Source organism: Balaenoptera musculus, chromosome 13 (assembly GCF_009873245.2).
Source record: "Balaenoptera musculus isolate JJ_BM4_2016_0621 chromosome 13, mBalMus1.pri.v3, whole genome shotgun sequence".
In the NCBI taxonomy this organism is placed as follows: Eukaryota; Metazoa; Chordata; class Mammalia; order Artiodactyla; family Balaenopteridae; genus Balaenoptera; species Balaenoptera musculus.
The window spans coordinates 69574678-69589708 of record NC_045797.1 but is presented as its reverse complement, the minus strand read 5'-3'; the positions used below and the strand labels follow the sequence as shown (position 1 = coordinate 69589708).

Here is a 15031-nt window from a genome sequence, read left to right as displayed (position 1 = left end):
CAAATCGACAGTTTACAGCGCCAGGAGGGGCACTTTAAAAAGGGGCACAGGAAAGATTTGGGGTGAGGGGTATATTCACTGTCTTGATTGTGCTGTTGGTTTCGCAGGTATGCACACATGCTGGGGAGGGGAGGGGGCTGATGCGGGGGGAGAGCTGGCCGGGGAGGGGGTGGACATGGAGTAGAGCTGGCCCTGACGGAGCCTGGAAGGAAGGCTGGGAAGTAGCAAATGGCAAAGGCACTGCAGAGGCAGGAGCTTGCATGAAGGCTCAGACAAGGCAATGCTCTCAGAAGGATCCAGAGCAATGGGAGGAGCCCAGGGCTGCTTGGGAAGGGGAGGGCGTGGGGCTGAGGGGGAAGCTCTGTGTCCATCTCCTTCGTGGTTATATCTCTGGAGCCTCACAGGTACCTACACTTAACAGGCATCAAAAGATGGTTGTGGACATGTGAGAGGGAGAAAGAGGAGGGAAAAGAGGAGGAGAGTGGAAGAGAGACCCTGGATGCATCCACCAAGCTGGGGTGTGTGGGTATATTATTTCACAGGCAGCAGGGAGCCAGGGCAAAGGAACAATGCATGTAATTTAGAGTTTCAGAAAATACACCTGGCAGCAAAGTACAGGGACCTCCACTCTGTCCTGATGGATGCAACTGCTCTCTGGAAGGACTGCTCCATCTCTATACCAGCCTGGACAGGGGAGTGGCAGGGGGCACATAGCAGGCGCTTCTCCAAGAGCTGGGAGGGCCTGGGATGCCCCAGCTGCTGCTTCCAGAGCTGAGAACAATTTACTCCCCTTGCCTGCCAGGGAGGCCAAGGAGGGCCTGTGGCACAGCTAGGAAGGGGGAAGATTTTCAAAACCCTGTGATGGAATCTCCCTGGCTCTCCCGGGCCTCATGTTTCACAGGGGCTTCCAACCCACAGATCAGATCCTCCGGCAGCAGCAGTAGCCCCAGCACCCCTGCCTCCAGGGCAGGAAGGAGGAACACAGGCCTGTAGGAGTGTATGAGGCCAGGAGGGGCAGGCAGGTACCACATGTCCACTTGGCTCTTCCACCACCCAACAGCTGAGGAAACTCAGAAGACCCAAGTCCCTCCCCCAAGAGACCACCTCCCCCAGGGCCAGCTCTGGGCTGGGAGTAGGGGTGGGCAAATGAATGGGCTGCCAGGATGTTGGGCCAGCTGTCTGCCTGGACCAGACTGCTGTCATCCTGTTTTCAATTCAAGCATCAAAAATGAATAGCAGCTGCCTGGGGTGTTAAGATGAACCTTGTAATCTACCATACCCAGCGCATCACTGTACAGTTGACCCCTTCATCTCCTCCCTGAACCTGTGAAGCAGTCAAACCCTACAAATAAGGGTTGCATGCTTCAGCTAGGCCTGTGGACTTGTCTAAAGTCCCACAGCTGAAACACTTAGGAGGAGGGAGCTTCAGCTTCCCAGCCAACCTCAAGAAGGGCCCAGAAAGCATGAGGACAGGATGGATCTTTACGAGGAAATTTACAGACAGCTCAGGGTAGGACCAAGCTGTCCCAACCTCATGGGTCTGCCATTACGGAGAGGCCCCAAAGGGACCACCTTATCCTGCCCCTCGATTTGTAAATGAGGAGACTCAGTGCTGAAATAATGTGTCCATAGTCATACAAGGAAAGTGGCAGAGCCAGTCTCGGCCTGAAAGGCCTCTCTGGTTTTAACAATTGTGGAGAGCACTTCTCCCTTCCTTCCTGTCGATTCATGGGGAAAAGTCTGACTCTCGCATGCGGACAATGTCCCGTGTCACCCAGGATGCACTGGGAGCTGCCGGGGAGTCAGCGCAGGCCCAGGTCCCGTCTTCAGCGGGGCTGTAAAGCAGCACATGGGGCTTGCCTTTCCCTGCCTCAGTCTGCCTAGGGCAGAACTAATCACTGCACAAGATTTGACCAGAGTTAGAAGGAACCCCAAAAGCTCAACCTGCCTCATTTCACCCATCAGAAAACTGAGGCCTGAGAAGGACCAAGGAGGCGGTCACAGGAATCTGTACTTTCAGTGGCTCTGAACCGAGAGAGTAAGAATCAGGGAGAGGCCTGGACCGGCTGGCCCAGGGGGTCCTTGGCAGGGAGAGGGTGTGCTTGGGCAGCGTTATGAGGGGCATAGGCTCACCCCATCCCCTGTTCCCACAGCACAGGCAGATACCCTGAAGCCTGTCCCCCAGGAGTCCATGGCCAAGTTAAAATTCTCTACTACAGGGAAAAGAACAGCCACCACTGTTGAATACCTACCAGATGCCAGCACTGTACAAGGCAGGAATCACTCTCCCCACTTTACAGATGAGCCAAGATTCAGGGAGGTTGAATGATCTGCCCAAGGTCACACAAGTGGGAAGGAGCAAAGCCCGGACTGAAAATGCAGTGTCCTTCCCACCGCACCTCACTGCCCTCAGCCTGGGCCACCCTGCCGCTCTTTGCTTCTGGAAGGAATTGCCCAAGCTCATCTGCTCAGCCAGCAGCCCTGAGATGGGGCCTCTGAGGTCCTTCGGCTGCCTCTCTCCAGCCCATGCTTCTGGGATCATTCAGTGCTGCCCCCCGGCCCCCGCCCCAGGGCCCCTCACACAGGAGTCCCCACGTCAGATGGTGTGGAGACAGCCCAGGCCAGCCAGGACCAACTCACCAGACCCACCCTTTGAGAATCTCCAAGCAATCAACTTGGGAATCTGCATTTTTACAGGAACCTTTTGGAAGCACTGTTTTGGAGAAAGAAAGTGAGAAAGACTGGGGTCTGCTGCTTTCAGTAAAGATCTCCCGCAGGTCTCTCTATGTTGGAGAAAGGAAAACCTATTTCCATTCGACTCTCTCAGGCCTAAAGCAAGCTGGTTTCGACTCCCCTTGGTGGAATCAAAGGAGCCCCTTCTGGGAGGCACAACCTCATGTGGTGAAAAACATCCCCATTGTGTGGGGGAAAAGGACACCCCTTCCTCCAGGCACCTCCATAGCTGAGGGAGCTGCTCAGAGGGGAAGAGAGCTAGGAGGTGCCGAGGCCCCGCCCACATGGTCAAGTCTCACTCAGGAGAACGTGTCCTCCCCTGACACACTTGCCCTGCCTGCCCCCTCCGGCTAAAACCTATCTCTGCTGTGGATAAAAGGTCGTTTGCCTGGAGTCGCTAAAAATTACACATTAACAGTCCTACTGATTTCCAGCCATTTCAAATGCTGGCTTTGGCCAAAAACTTCTTTAAAAGGCCATCCTCCCTTCTTATTCCATAGCGTTTACATTTTATAACATTTATACAGAACCGCTTTCAAGCAAAGATAGGCAATACTTGCCTCGAATGTCCGCATAAAAAGTAAAATCTGGGAAACGTCTACATTGGATGGCTAAGGAATGCCTTCTGAGCCCAGCAGTGATTAGCTCCATCTGCAAAATAGTTCAGAATACTGCTTCCTCACTTGGGGAACCTCCTTCTCCGAGAAGCCCTCCTGCCTTCTTCCATCTGGGCTCGGTCATGGATATCAGTCCCCAGGAGTGTCCTCCATAGACGCAGCTGAGTCTCCACTCTTTATATGCACGAAAGCTACATTTACTGAGCTCTTCTGATGTGTCAAGGTCAGAGACTACTAAGGGAACTACAAATAATTGTTTATTTGCCAGATCAACCCTATAGGGTAGCTATGACTATTACACCCGTTTTGCAAATGGGAAACAGAGGCTCAAGGAGGTCAACAGACCTGCCCACCATTGATTCCACAGCCCATGCCCTTCAAGGCTGTCTGCCCCAGCCAAGGAATCCCTAAACTGACAGGGAGTCTGAAACCTTGTGCCAGGGCTGGGGTCCTGCCAACCTCTTAAGCAGTCCACTCTCCCATCGTGGTTGAGGACACTTGACTGCATCCTCCACCATTTGACCCCAAGAGAAGCAGAGTCCTCAGCCCATCTTTTTGTTATTCTGCATCTCTCTGAATCACTTACCTTACAATGCCCAAGATACTCCTGTGGGGGATGCTTTTTGATGTTAAAATTTCCTCACGTGACTCACAAACATTTTTAAAAGCTGGATGGGCCCCAGCCACAGCATCTCTCCTTTAGCAGTAGGGGCAGCACACCATCTAGTGGCTGTGTGGTGAACCTCGTATTGACCAACCTGCAGGGGCAGAGCCCAGGATCTGGGAAGCCCTTAGGTTGTCAGGTGGTCCAACTGAAGTTCAGAGAGGGGAAGTGACTAGCCTACAAGCACACAGCAAGTCAGTACTCAGTCCTCAGGACCATAACCCAGTTCTTGGGCAGCAAGACTGTGCTTCCCAAACTTCCCACACAGTTTCAGGGAAGCTGCGTGTCTGGGAGAAGGTCTCAATTCTGGTAGTTGTGAAAATGAAGTGTCCCGTTCATAGGTGCACCATCTTCCTGGTACTGCATCCTTTATTCTGTTTATCATTTTTGAATAGGTAAAGGTACATATGGTATGAAATCCAAAAGGTAGCGAAAGGGTATGTGATGAAAGTGAGTCTTTTAGCCCTCTACTGCCAAATTCCGGGATTATCAGTTTCTACATGTCTGTCCAGAGTAATCTTTGTAATTTACAAAGTTTTTTTTTAACTTTTTTACACAAATGATATCTTTTCCTGCACAGGGCACTTAACAAGGCATCTTGGGGACTTCCCTGGTGGTCCAGCGGTTAAGACACGGCACTCCCAATTCCGGGGGCTGGGGTTCGATCCCTGGTCAGGGAACTAGATCACACATGCCGCAACTAAGAGCCTGCATGCAGCAACTAAAAGATTCCCCATGCCGCAACTAAAGATTTGCACGCCACAACGAAGATCCCACAGGCAGCAACGAACATCCTGTGTGCCGTAACTAACCCGGCACAGCCAAATAAATAAATATTATTTTTTAAAAAAACAAAACAAACAAAAAAAAGGCATCTTGGAGATCACTGTACATCAGCATATAAAGACCATCCTTGTCCCTTTGTAATGCCACCCTGCATTCCCTGTGGGGGGTATATGGAGGTACCATTTAACTACTATACTTTCGATGGACATTTAGGTGGTTCCCAATCCGCTGCTTTAACAAACTCATACGGAAAATCCTTTAGAATAAATCCCTGGAAGTGACATTGCTGGAATTATCAGCTGTGATTCATTTTGGTCTCATACACCAGCAAACCCAATATAATAAAGAGCTTAAATACTTCAGGCCAAAGATGATGCTATGAAATAAAGGCAAAGAGGAAAGATTTGAGAATGACCTTATGAGGGCCTGAAGCTGGAAGGAGCAGGTGCTGCCTAATCTAATCATCTCTGGTCGCCATAGAAACCAGCTGTAAAGTCAGCCGGAAAGAGCTCATGAACAACATCTACCCCGTCTGCACCGGTATAGACCATTCACATTCCCTTCCCGGTTAGGTCCTGTCAGGCCTGGTTCTGTTGCCTCCTGGGTCTCCCCCAGGAGAGAGCCGGATCTGGACCCTGCCCTCCTCCTCCCAAACCCCTCCCTCCTCTTTCCAGCCACAGTCTCAGATGGCTGCCCTGCAATGCCCACCCTGTCGGGAGAGATGGGCAACTAGATACCCAGCCCTGTGTCAAAGAAAAAACAGAGCCGGACACTAGTTAGAGTGATAAAAACAGATTTTATTCAGGAGAATTACAATAGGGGGAAAGAAACCTCAGCATAGAACAAGGCTCAATTCCAAATACAGCGTGGGCAAGTGGGAATTTATAGCCTAGTGACAGGTCAGAGGGGTGGGGGTGGGGAGGAGTCAGAGGATGGAAAATTACTAAGAGGATACATCGGGGTCAGGGGGATTTGGCTAAACCAACATAACAGGATTCTTGCTGAAGACAGGCCAGGGTAATCAGACATCCCCTGGGGGATGGTGAGGAACTCGATCAGATAACAAAGATGGTCAGATATGGAGGGGGGGGCAGGTTCTGGTTAAACTGACTTAGCAGGGTTCTTAATAAAACTGGATTTTATAAGAAAGTGCACAGATGGGCCTAGGAGAAGGTTCAGGAGCCTGACTAAGGTTTGGTTACCTGCCCATCAGGAGGGCACCTTCTAGCAGGGGAGCAGTCTACACAGAAGGGAAATGGCCCAAGGACGTACAGCAAAAAACTTGTTCAAACCAAAACATGTCTGACCTGGCCTGTCTCTCAACGTATCACTGTCCTTCCCAGGGTAAAATAACTCTTCTAATCCAAAATGTGATTAAATTGATTAGGAGAATATTCAGTCTTTCAGATAAGCCACAGGCAGGCAGTAAGCTTTGAGTACAAATGCAGGAGTTTGCAGGGATGCATTTTATTTGATTCTGGAAATTAGAGGCTCTTTGAAGATAGCACACAATTTTGTTCAAAGTGTCCAGGACTTTGAGAGAAAAGACCCAAAGCCTGGATCATGCTTTTATGAAAATCCTGAGAAGTGCTTTTTAACACACAGCCTGAGATCCTTCTTGGCACTGCTCTGCTAGACCTGCCCTGACCTCAGAGCAGCTATACTAACTCTCCCCACACCTCCGCTGCACTTCCACATCTGCCCTCCTTCCCTCTGCACAAAAAGCTGAGACTGTATTGTTCCCATTTTATAGATAGGAAAGTAGGGCTCTGAATGATTAAGTGACTGAACCTGGTCACTTTGCTCTAAGTGGCAGACCCAGCCTCCCTCTCTTCCCTAGCCTGGGACAACTTGCACAGATGTCATTCCACTTCTGGAGATTCTGCCCTCTTAGGGGTACATGAAAAAATTCCTATCTCCACCTACTGCCCCATCCACACATGAGGATTCTGTGGCTCTGGCACCCCTAAGGGTTAGTAAATTTCCTCCCTTTGCTGAAAATTTGCTCTCTTTCATATAACTCCAAGTGATCTTTGGGCAAGCTATAGTCTTAGTCAGGACAATAAAAACTGAGCAATTCGAAGACAACTGCTCCTCTGATGGACAAGATCACCACCCAAAGAAGGCTGGCCCACCTTTGACTTTGTAAAGGTTCAGAGAGGAAGAGAGGAGGCCCCAGAAACCCCCAAATCTCCCTGCCCCACTTCACCTTACCCATTGTCTCTGCTGTCCCCAGCCACCAAAGTCTTCAGTGGCTTCCCTGGGCAGCACCCTCAAGGACACCAGATCTCCCCAGAAATTTAGAAGGGCAGAGATCCAGGCCAAGTACAAAGTATTAACAACATGTATTTGGGAACATGTTATTTAGCCCAGGAAATCAGTACTTCCAAAATTATGAGGCAAATTTGTATCCAAAATATACCTTAAGCTCTACCCCTGAATTTCATCAAATAACAATCTGAAGGATTTTGCAAAGCCAATGTATGAACATATTGTCGACTGAAAAAAAAAAAAAACACACACACAACCTAAAAACTGAGTTATGTTTTATTCGATGACCTTACTGAGGACTATAGCCTGGGAATCAGCTTCTCAGATAGCTCTGAGGAATTGTTCCCAAGAGGTATGGGAGAAGCCAGGATATAGAGGAGTTTTTGCTGGAAAAAAAACCCCCTGTGTTTGAACATCAAAAGATTACTGCTAATCACACACACACACACACACACACAAACAGACATCTCAAGGTAATGATTTTAGTGCTTTACTTTGTATGGGGCACTGCAAGAATCTGGACTTTTTAAAATTATTCCTTTGATCTGCACCTTAACTACCTATCCTGCTTTCTCCATCCTGAATCCCCTCAGGGCGCATGGTTGGGGCGGCTGCAGTGGCTGAGGGCTTTATGACCATCAGCCTTTGTTTACTGAAATGGCAAGTGGCATTCTTTTTCTACAATATCCACCCTGATTCCTCTCTACTTTTCTCAGAATTCCAATCTCCTGAGGCCCCATGCCTTGCTGCTACCTGGGGACACTAATGTCAACCTTACTTTTCACCTGGCAAGTGTAGTCTAGCCAGGCTGGCAGACACCTGGAACCTCGGTGTAGGTCACTCCCCAGTGTGGGGGCTGGCACCACCTCCCGTGTGTCCAGCAGGGTTGTCTCTGCCTGGAGCAACCGCCTTCTCCACAGGCGGGCACAGACGGGGTGGCTGATCCAGGACAGCTCTGATTGTCACTGTCATGCCCTTACTCCCACGCCTCTTGAGGAATCGGTCCCTTTCCCAACTCCCTCTGCCTCTTACACATCCTCACGTTGCCACATGGTTACCGGTGAGCTCACTCCTCTCCTCCATAAAATCCCAAACTCCTTGAGGGCAGAGACCTTGTCCCGCTTGTCTTTGGGGTTCCATACCTGGCTCTGGGCCTGGCACTTAGTGGACTCCGTGTGTATTTGCCAGTAAATCCCTCTGACTCCTGGGCTCCAAAGATAGCAGTTGGATGAATGGTCAGAACATCGTGATAAACTAAAATGCATTTTATGATGTGGCTATGGAGACACACAAAGACTGTGACATCATGTCAGGCAGGTGACACCACTAATCATTAGTAATGTTTATTTCAAGACAGTGTCCTTGGCTTGGACACGTGGGGAAAACAGTTCGGAGCCCCGCTGAGTGTGTCACTGTGCTGTGGGAACTGGCTCCCACAGGGATGGGGCTATGCAGCTGCTGTGGGCCGAGCTGGTCTACCCCTTGCGACAGAAGCTGTGTCTCATTCATCTCTACAGGCCTCAACGTCTAAGTCAATATTTTTGGATAACTGAAGTAATTCCTTTACATGAAACTAGTGGTGTTGTTGAAGACAAGAAGCTCAGAAGAAACCTCTTTCTGCGTCTCTCAACTCCCCCACTGACTGAAAAGAACAGACTACAGTGTAGGGAAGTTCCCAGATGGTCTGCGGCTCCCAGACAGACTCCCCGCCCACTCATACCTCTGTGCCATCGCACTGCCATTCCCTCCTCTGGGATAGCCCTTCCCCTTCTATCCTACTTTTGTCCAGAACCCCCCTTCTACACCTTCTCTGTCAGGTCTTCCTGGTCCAGCCCCTTGAGAGTTTTTGTGATTCAACACTGGTCATTTTCATAAGGTCAAGGCAGTCTTAGGGGCAAGCAGGAGGAGGTGGCAGGCAGGCCCTACCCCTGCACCTCTAGCAGCAAGATCTGCAATAACGGGGAAATATGCTCACTGGGTCTGAAGCAGATCCTTGAAGGCCTTGTGCTCCAGCCTGTGGTGTGCCCGGGCATGGCATGGCGTGCAGAGAGAGACCTGGAGATGAGGACAGAGGGCAGCTGAGGGCTGAAAACTAGGAGCAGGATTTTAAAAGCTGGAAGCCTCTGCGCACAAACCGAGGTCTTTCTGCCTTCCGTGCTCTGAGCAGCATCCGGGGAATGCAGAAAGGAGCAACGGGGTGAGATTGGTGGAGGCACTGAGCAGAAAGCACGGATTTGGCGGAGACTGAAGAATATGCATGCAAACCCCCACTCCATCACTCACTAGCGTTGATCATAAGCAAATCACTTGGCTTTTCTTTTTTTTTTTAATTTAATTTATTTTATTTATTTTATTTTTGGCTGTGTTGTGTCTTCGTTGCTGCATGCAGGCTTTTCTCTGGATGCGGTGAGCAGGGGCTACTCTTCATTGTGGTGCACAGGCTTCTCATTGTGGTGGCTTCTCTTGTTGCAGAGCACGGGCTCTAGCCCCGTGGGCTTCAGTAGTTGTGGCACGCGGGCTCAGTAGTTGTGGCTCACAGGCTCTAGAGCACAGGCTCAGTAGTTGTGGCGCACGGGCTTACTTGCTCCGCGGCATGTGGGATCTTCCCAGACCAGAGCTCGAACCTGTGTCTCCTGCATTGGCGGGCGGATTCTTAACCACTGCGCCACCAGGGAAGCCCCGCTTTTCTTAATTTAGTTTCCTTGGCTATAAAACGGTCTCCCAGGGAGCAGGAACTAGATTCTTATGCCACTTTTCTGTAAGATGTGAGCAACACCGCGGGTTGGGATCTCTAGGGACACGTCTCAGGCCTCCTGGGAGTTCCCTGGGTATCCAGTAGAGAGGAGATTCCCACGCTGGACGTTTCTACTTCGTGGTTTGCCTCTGACATTGTTCAGCTCAATCTCTCTAAAGGGTTTACAGAACGCTCTAATATCCACGGTGCATTTTCACTTCATCGTCCCATCAGCCCCTTTTGCAGATGGGGAGACCTGGGCCCGTGACTTGACACTGTCACTCTGTGAGGACCAGCGCCCCCGGCTCCGGCTCTGGAGAGCGCAGACGCCAGGCCCCCCGCGCCCTCCCTGGGGGCGGAGTGAGCAGGCGCGGGGCGGGGCCTTTCAGGTCATGTGACTGCCGGCCCGGAAGCACTCGCGCCGCAGACCCCGGGGGTGACCAGTTTGAGGGCTACCACCTCAAGCGCGCGCGGAGGTCGCGCTCCTGTTTCGCGCTCCCAGCATCCGCCGCCATGGCCTGGACCAAATACCAGCTGTTCCTGGCCGGGCTCATGCTCGTCACCGGCTCCATCAACACGCTCTCGGCAAAGTGAGTCCGGGCCTGGCCGGGAGGGGACTCCGCGCCCTCCCTTCGCGGCTCTCCTTTCCTGGCTTCACCAGCCAGCTCAGTTGCTCTGATCCGTTCATGCGGTTTATGGACCACCCAAGGGGTACGAGGCGCAGGGAAATGCGGGGCAGGGCCGTGTCCCCGGCTGCAGGACCCGAGCCCCGGCTTTGATTCGCTGTGTGCTTGGTCCCAGCGAGTCACTTTCTAACTCAGCGCCTCAGTTTCCTCATCTTTAAACGGGAGGGAGTTTCTCTCCCCTGCCCCTTCCAAGCTGGCATCAGGGGCCCCGCCCTCCAGGAGCTGTGGGCCAGGGAGGGCTACAATAAACGTCGTGCGGACCGAGTGACCAGTGAGCGTGGAGGGCTGCGATGACAGAGAAGGGGGTGCACCATGGGCCCCTCTTGGAGGAAGGGTTACAGCTGGGCCTCGAAGCCTCGGTAGGATTTCTACATGTGGTGGGGACATCGAGGCAGGAACAGCAAGGCCAGATCCAAGTGGATTGTAACTAGCACCGAACGCCCAGGCTGGATTTTGTCCCATAATCCAAGAGGGGCTTGTGAGATGGGGAGTGGCATGTTAAAAGTGATACGGTGAACCTGGTGGTCAAGGTGAAAAGTAGTTGGCTGCAGGAAGACCACTCCAAGGGTGCTGCATAGCAGATAAGGGGAACTAGGAGGCGGCAGTGAGGTGGGAAGGGAAGGGTCAGGTGGGAGAGACCAGGTGCAGAGTGAAGCCATGGGGCCTGACCCACAGGATCCAATAATCACTCCTGGGCTTCTGCCTGGGGGAACAGAAGTGGCATTAACCCAGGCAGGGTGGGCAGGGGGGCAGTTCAGCTCTGATGTAAGAGGGTGTGGTGCTCGTGGGACAGTGAGGACAGTCCTCAGGAGGTTGGGGACTGAGGACCTGGCGCTGTCATGAGGCTAAGGGACCGAGCATAGCCTCCTCTCTGTAACAACCAGGAAGCCCGGGAAGCAGCCCCTTCTCTTGGCGGCCCTTTGTCCGTTTCTCTGCCCCTCTGCCACCATCTAAGAGCCCCAGTACCCAGAGCCTGCCCTTTCTCTGAACCAATTCCAAGGTGCACGTGGAGGACAGTAGACAGTGACCCTCTCCCAGTCAGACCTCCCTTCCGCCTGAGCCCTACCAGGCTCCAGAGCAAAGGGGAGTCACCCCAGTCACCCTCTGGGCTGTGCTCCAGGCCCCCTGAGGGTGGTGGGGATAGTCGTATCTTATTCGTTTTTGAGGGTGTTTCTTCCCAGCGTACTCCATCAGTGATGTGAGAAATGCCCCCGAAGAGAGGTCTGGGAGAGAAGTATCCTGTTCGATTCATCAGGCATGTGAGGCACTGCCTAGACCTAGGGAAGGAGACAGAAGTGACCAAGAGAAGGTCCCAGGCTTTGAAATGCTTAGAATCTGCAGCAGCGGAGACAGATGTGTACACGCTTGGCAATCACAGTGTCCTCCCTTCTCCACAGGAGGTGGACCTCTGGGTGAGGCCCACCTGTCTCTCTGGTTAGGCTCTGGCCGCCTGTGTCTGTGTCTTGTGCTGGGCTCCTGGGCCCTGAGGCCTCCTGAAGGGTACTCCTTTTGCTGAGCCCTTAGCTATAGAGGAAACTCAACCTGAGGGCTCCCATCTCAGGATCTGACTGCAGCAGAACAAGTCATCTGTCCATCCGTCCCACAAGCCAAGGCCTCAGTCTGGTGCTTATAGGGTGGCTGTGGTCTGCCAGGGCCACCATCCGCAAGGAGAGCTGAGTTACCTACTGAGGTAAACTGCTGACTCAGCTCCTTCTGTAAAAAAAACTCCAGACGGGTCAGCTAAGAAGCCAGGGGATCCTCAGCCCTGAAGGACTGAAGACAGTGGATGAGGAAGTGGGCGTGAGCATGTGTTGCTGCTGTGCTGGGACCACAGGTCAGCTGTCCGCTGCAGGAGGTCACTGCCCACTCAGCAGGATTGGGTGTGCTGCAGGGAGCCGGCCTGGCCGGGCTGGGCTGGGGATCACCTACCCCCAGGAGGGAAAGTCACCGATCAGGCTGGCCCTGTAGCCTCGTCCCTGGGTGTTGGCAGAAGGTCCCTCGCTTCTCCTTTCTGTAGCTGCTTTCTCCCCCTCACCAGGCTTCTGCTGATGCACTTCCTGGAGACCAAACATTTGCCCTCCTCTGGCACCGCGTAGGGCTGTCTGCCTGAACCAGTGCACATTTCGGAGCCCCACTCTCCTGAATCCAGCTGGGGTTCTGCATGTAAAGAACCAGGGTCAAGTAGACACTCACTCAGGAAGGCTCACATCCCCTCCTAAACTTCTGCAGGCTGTGAAGCCCACCCAGCCATGAAGGGGCCGTGGGGGTCATTTCTCCAACAGTCAGGCTCACTGGGTCCGGGGAGCCTGCAGGAAGGTGGCAGGAGGCCTGCGATCACTGGGCCTCTTTTAGGGAAGGACTCTCACTGTCCTTCCTGCGCCAGCTCTAACTTTTGCCTTGGCAGCTGCCCCTCCTCCCACCCATAGGTTCCAAAAGTGGGCACAGGATAATTGCTTCAGAGGGGTTCAGGCCAGCTGGAGAAAGCCTTAAGTCAGCAGGGCAGTGTAGCAGTGAAAAGAGCATGAGACTTGGAAGCTATGGGATTAGATGAGTCACTGGGCCTCTCCAAGCCTCAGTTTCATCTATGAAATGGGCATGATAATCCGTGCCCCACCTTCTCCCCAGACTCCTTGTAAGATCTACTGAGGAGAGTTATCTAATACTTAAGAGAGGGGGGGCTGTCGTCATTTATCACCACGTGAGCCAGGGCCACCTGCTATGACACCTCAGAGAGTGGAGAAGCCCTGGGGCCCTTCTGAAGATCCCAAGCCAGAGAAAGAAGCTGACTCACTGGGCTTAACAGACCCAGGATGAGAGCGGAAATGGCACAGATTCTGTGGGGAATGGATGCACAGCTAATCCGTGCGAGGCAGCCGCATCAACCACTTCCTCAGCTTCTGACCGCTACCCCTGGTCCCACACAGACGCGTATGCCTCTCAGAACGCTGAGCTTTGAGTTTACTGAGCAAGGCCACGCCAGAGTGACTCACCCCTAGTAACGGTAGCCCACCCGGAGCCCTCCAAGGCCCAGGGAACTCTAAAGGAAGCCCGCCTCTGCCAGTGGAGGGCACTTCCTCATGTGGCCTCAGCCTGAGCCTGGTGGGTCCCCAAGGCCTCCTGCCCACAGCTTTCTCCAGGATATAGTGTCCAGAGAGAACGGAGGGCCCATCTGCAGGGCTGACCTTTTCCCCACCTCAGCCAGGGGGGTGGGAAGAAACTTGAGTTAGAAGGTGATCGGTGTTGAGGAAGGAGCACAGAACAGGGGGTGGTGCTCCTGGGTCCTAGTGCTTCCCTGTGTCCCTCAAGCCCTGTCTGGTCCCTGGGTTTCTCATCTCTCAAACAAGGAGCTTCCCGAGATGATGGCTGAGTTTGTTCTCCTCTTTCAGCACTTTGTGGCCCTCCAGGTGCCTCTGCGTCAGCCTGCAGGCTGGGTCCCAGAGGATGGATACTCTCCCCGGAAGCTTTCAGGCTGGAGCAGAGCTGGGGCCACGCCCGCCCAACACAAGGGGAAGTGGCTCCTGCTCAGCAGGGGAGAAAGAGGGAGAAGGGGCAGCAAAGAACTTTTATTGACCACCTGCCATATGCCAGGTCTGATATGTTTTATTACTTTTGCGAATTCATCAGTGTTGGCATTATTATCCCCAATTTAGAGGTGAGAAATCTATAACACATCCAACCTGTGAGAGTCAAAAGTCTGAGCTTTCCGTGTATCCTGCTGCCTTTTCTGAAAATAAGTGCAAGCAGATGGGTTTGGCCCCAGATCCGCCCATTGTTAACTGTATGAGCCTGAACACGGCTCTCTCCACCCCAAGGTCTGAAGACCCTGTCTGTAAAATGAGGATCCTTGTTGTGAGGCCTAAACCACACAGCCCACATGAAGTGCTCAGCCTCCTCAGGGAGAAGTACAGGCCTGGTACAAAGTCAGTACACAGTGAATTGTACATTCATAAAAACATGTTAGTGAAGCGTTTTGCAAAGAGGTAAGTGCTATCCCACTGGGGAGTGATTGCTTTCACCCCCAGATGAACCGGGTCTGGCTTTTGGCTCGTGTTCTGTGCTACCTGGGGTCCTTCTGAGACTGCACAGTGAGCCAAACGTTTCCCAGGGCCAAGATGAGAAGCCTGACTCTATCCCAAAGTGACTGCAGGCCTGAACTCCTCCCTGGCCCCAAGGGTCTGGGCAGGGCAGCCTGTCCTGACACCCAAACCCTTGGGGTGTAAACCTGCCCCAGGCACTGAGATACAAAAAGATTCCATTTCCCCTGCTGGGAACCTGCCAGCCCCAGCCTGTTCAGGCAGAGCCACCCCTTGGAGAAAGCAGACAGCGCAGGGGGAAGGGAGGAGGCTTAGCTCCAGCCCTACAGCCAGCTCCCCGTGCAGTGCCCCTCCCCAGGGAAGGGCAGGCCCAGCTGGTCCCACCAGCAGGGGACACCTCAGACCAGGTGGCAAATTAGCAGTCATGGATACATTGCCTTTGGACTGTAGTACCTGCCTATTTGTCTAGCGGTGTCTGGAAGTCCCATTCATTCAACAACAAAAAA

The 15031-nt window shown here is 52.7% G+C and overlaps 2 protein-coding genes across 5 annotated transcripts in view; both read left to right on the top strand.

Moving 5' to 3' along the window:
- The first annotated feature begins 3554 nt into the window (after nt 1-3554).
- Nucleotides 3555-15031, top strand: part of CENPA (centromere protein A) — a 36956-nt gene continuing 25479 nt past the window's right edge. Inside the window, exons 1-2 of the mRNA XM_036873316.1 lie at nt 3555-3565; nt 8542-8544. The gene's annotated coding sequence lies outside the window, so the exon portion shown is untranslated. The remainder of the gene's footprint in view (nt 3566-8541; nt 8545-15031) is intronic.
- SLC35F6 (solute carrier family 35 member F6) overlaps nt 10206-15031 on the top strand; it is a 14048-nt gene continuing 9222 nt past the window's right edge. For all 4 annotated transcript variants that reach the window (XM_036873313.1, XM_036873312.1, XM_036873315.1 and 1 more), the window contains exon 1: nt 10206-10395. In XM_036873313.1, the coding sequence (XP_036729208.1) occupies nt 10319-10395 (77 nt within the window). In that variant the 5' untranslated portion in view covers nt 10206-10318. The remainder of the gene's footprint in view (nt 10396-15031) is intronic.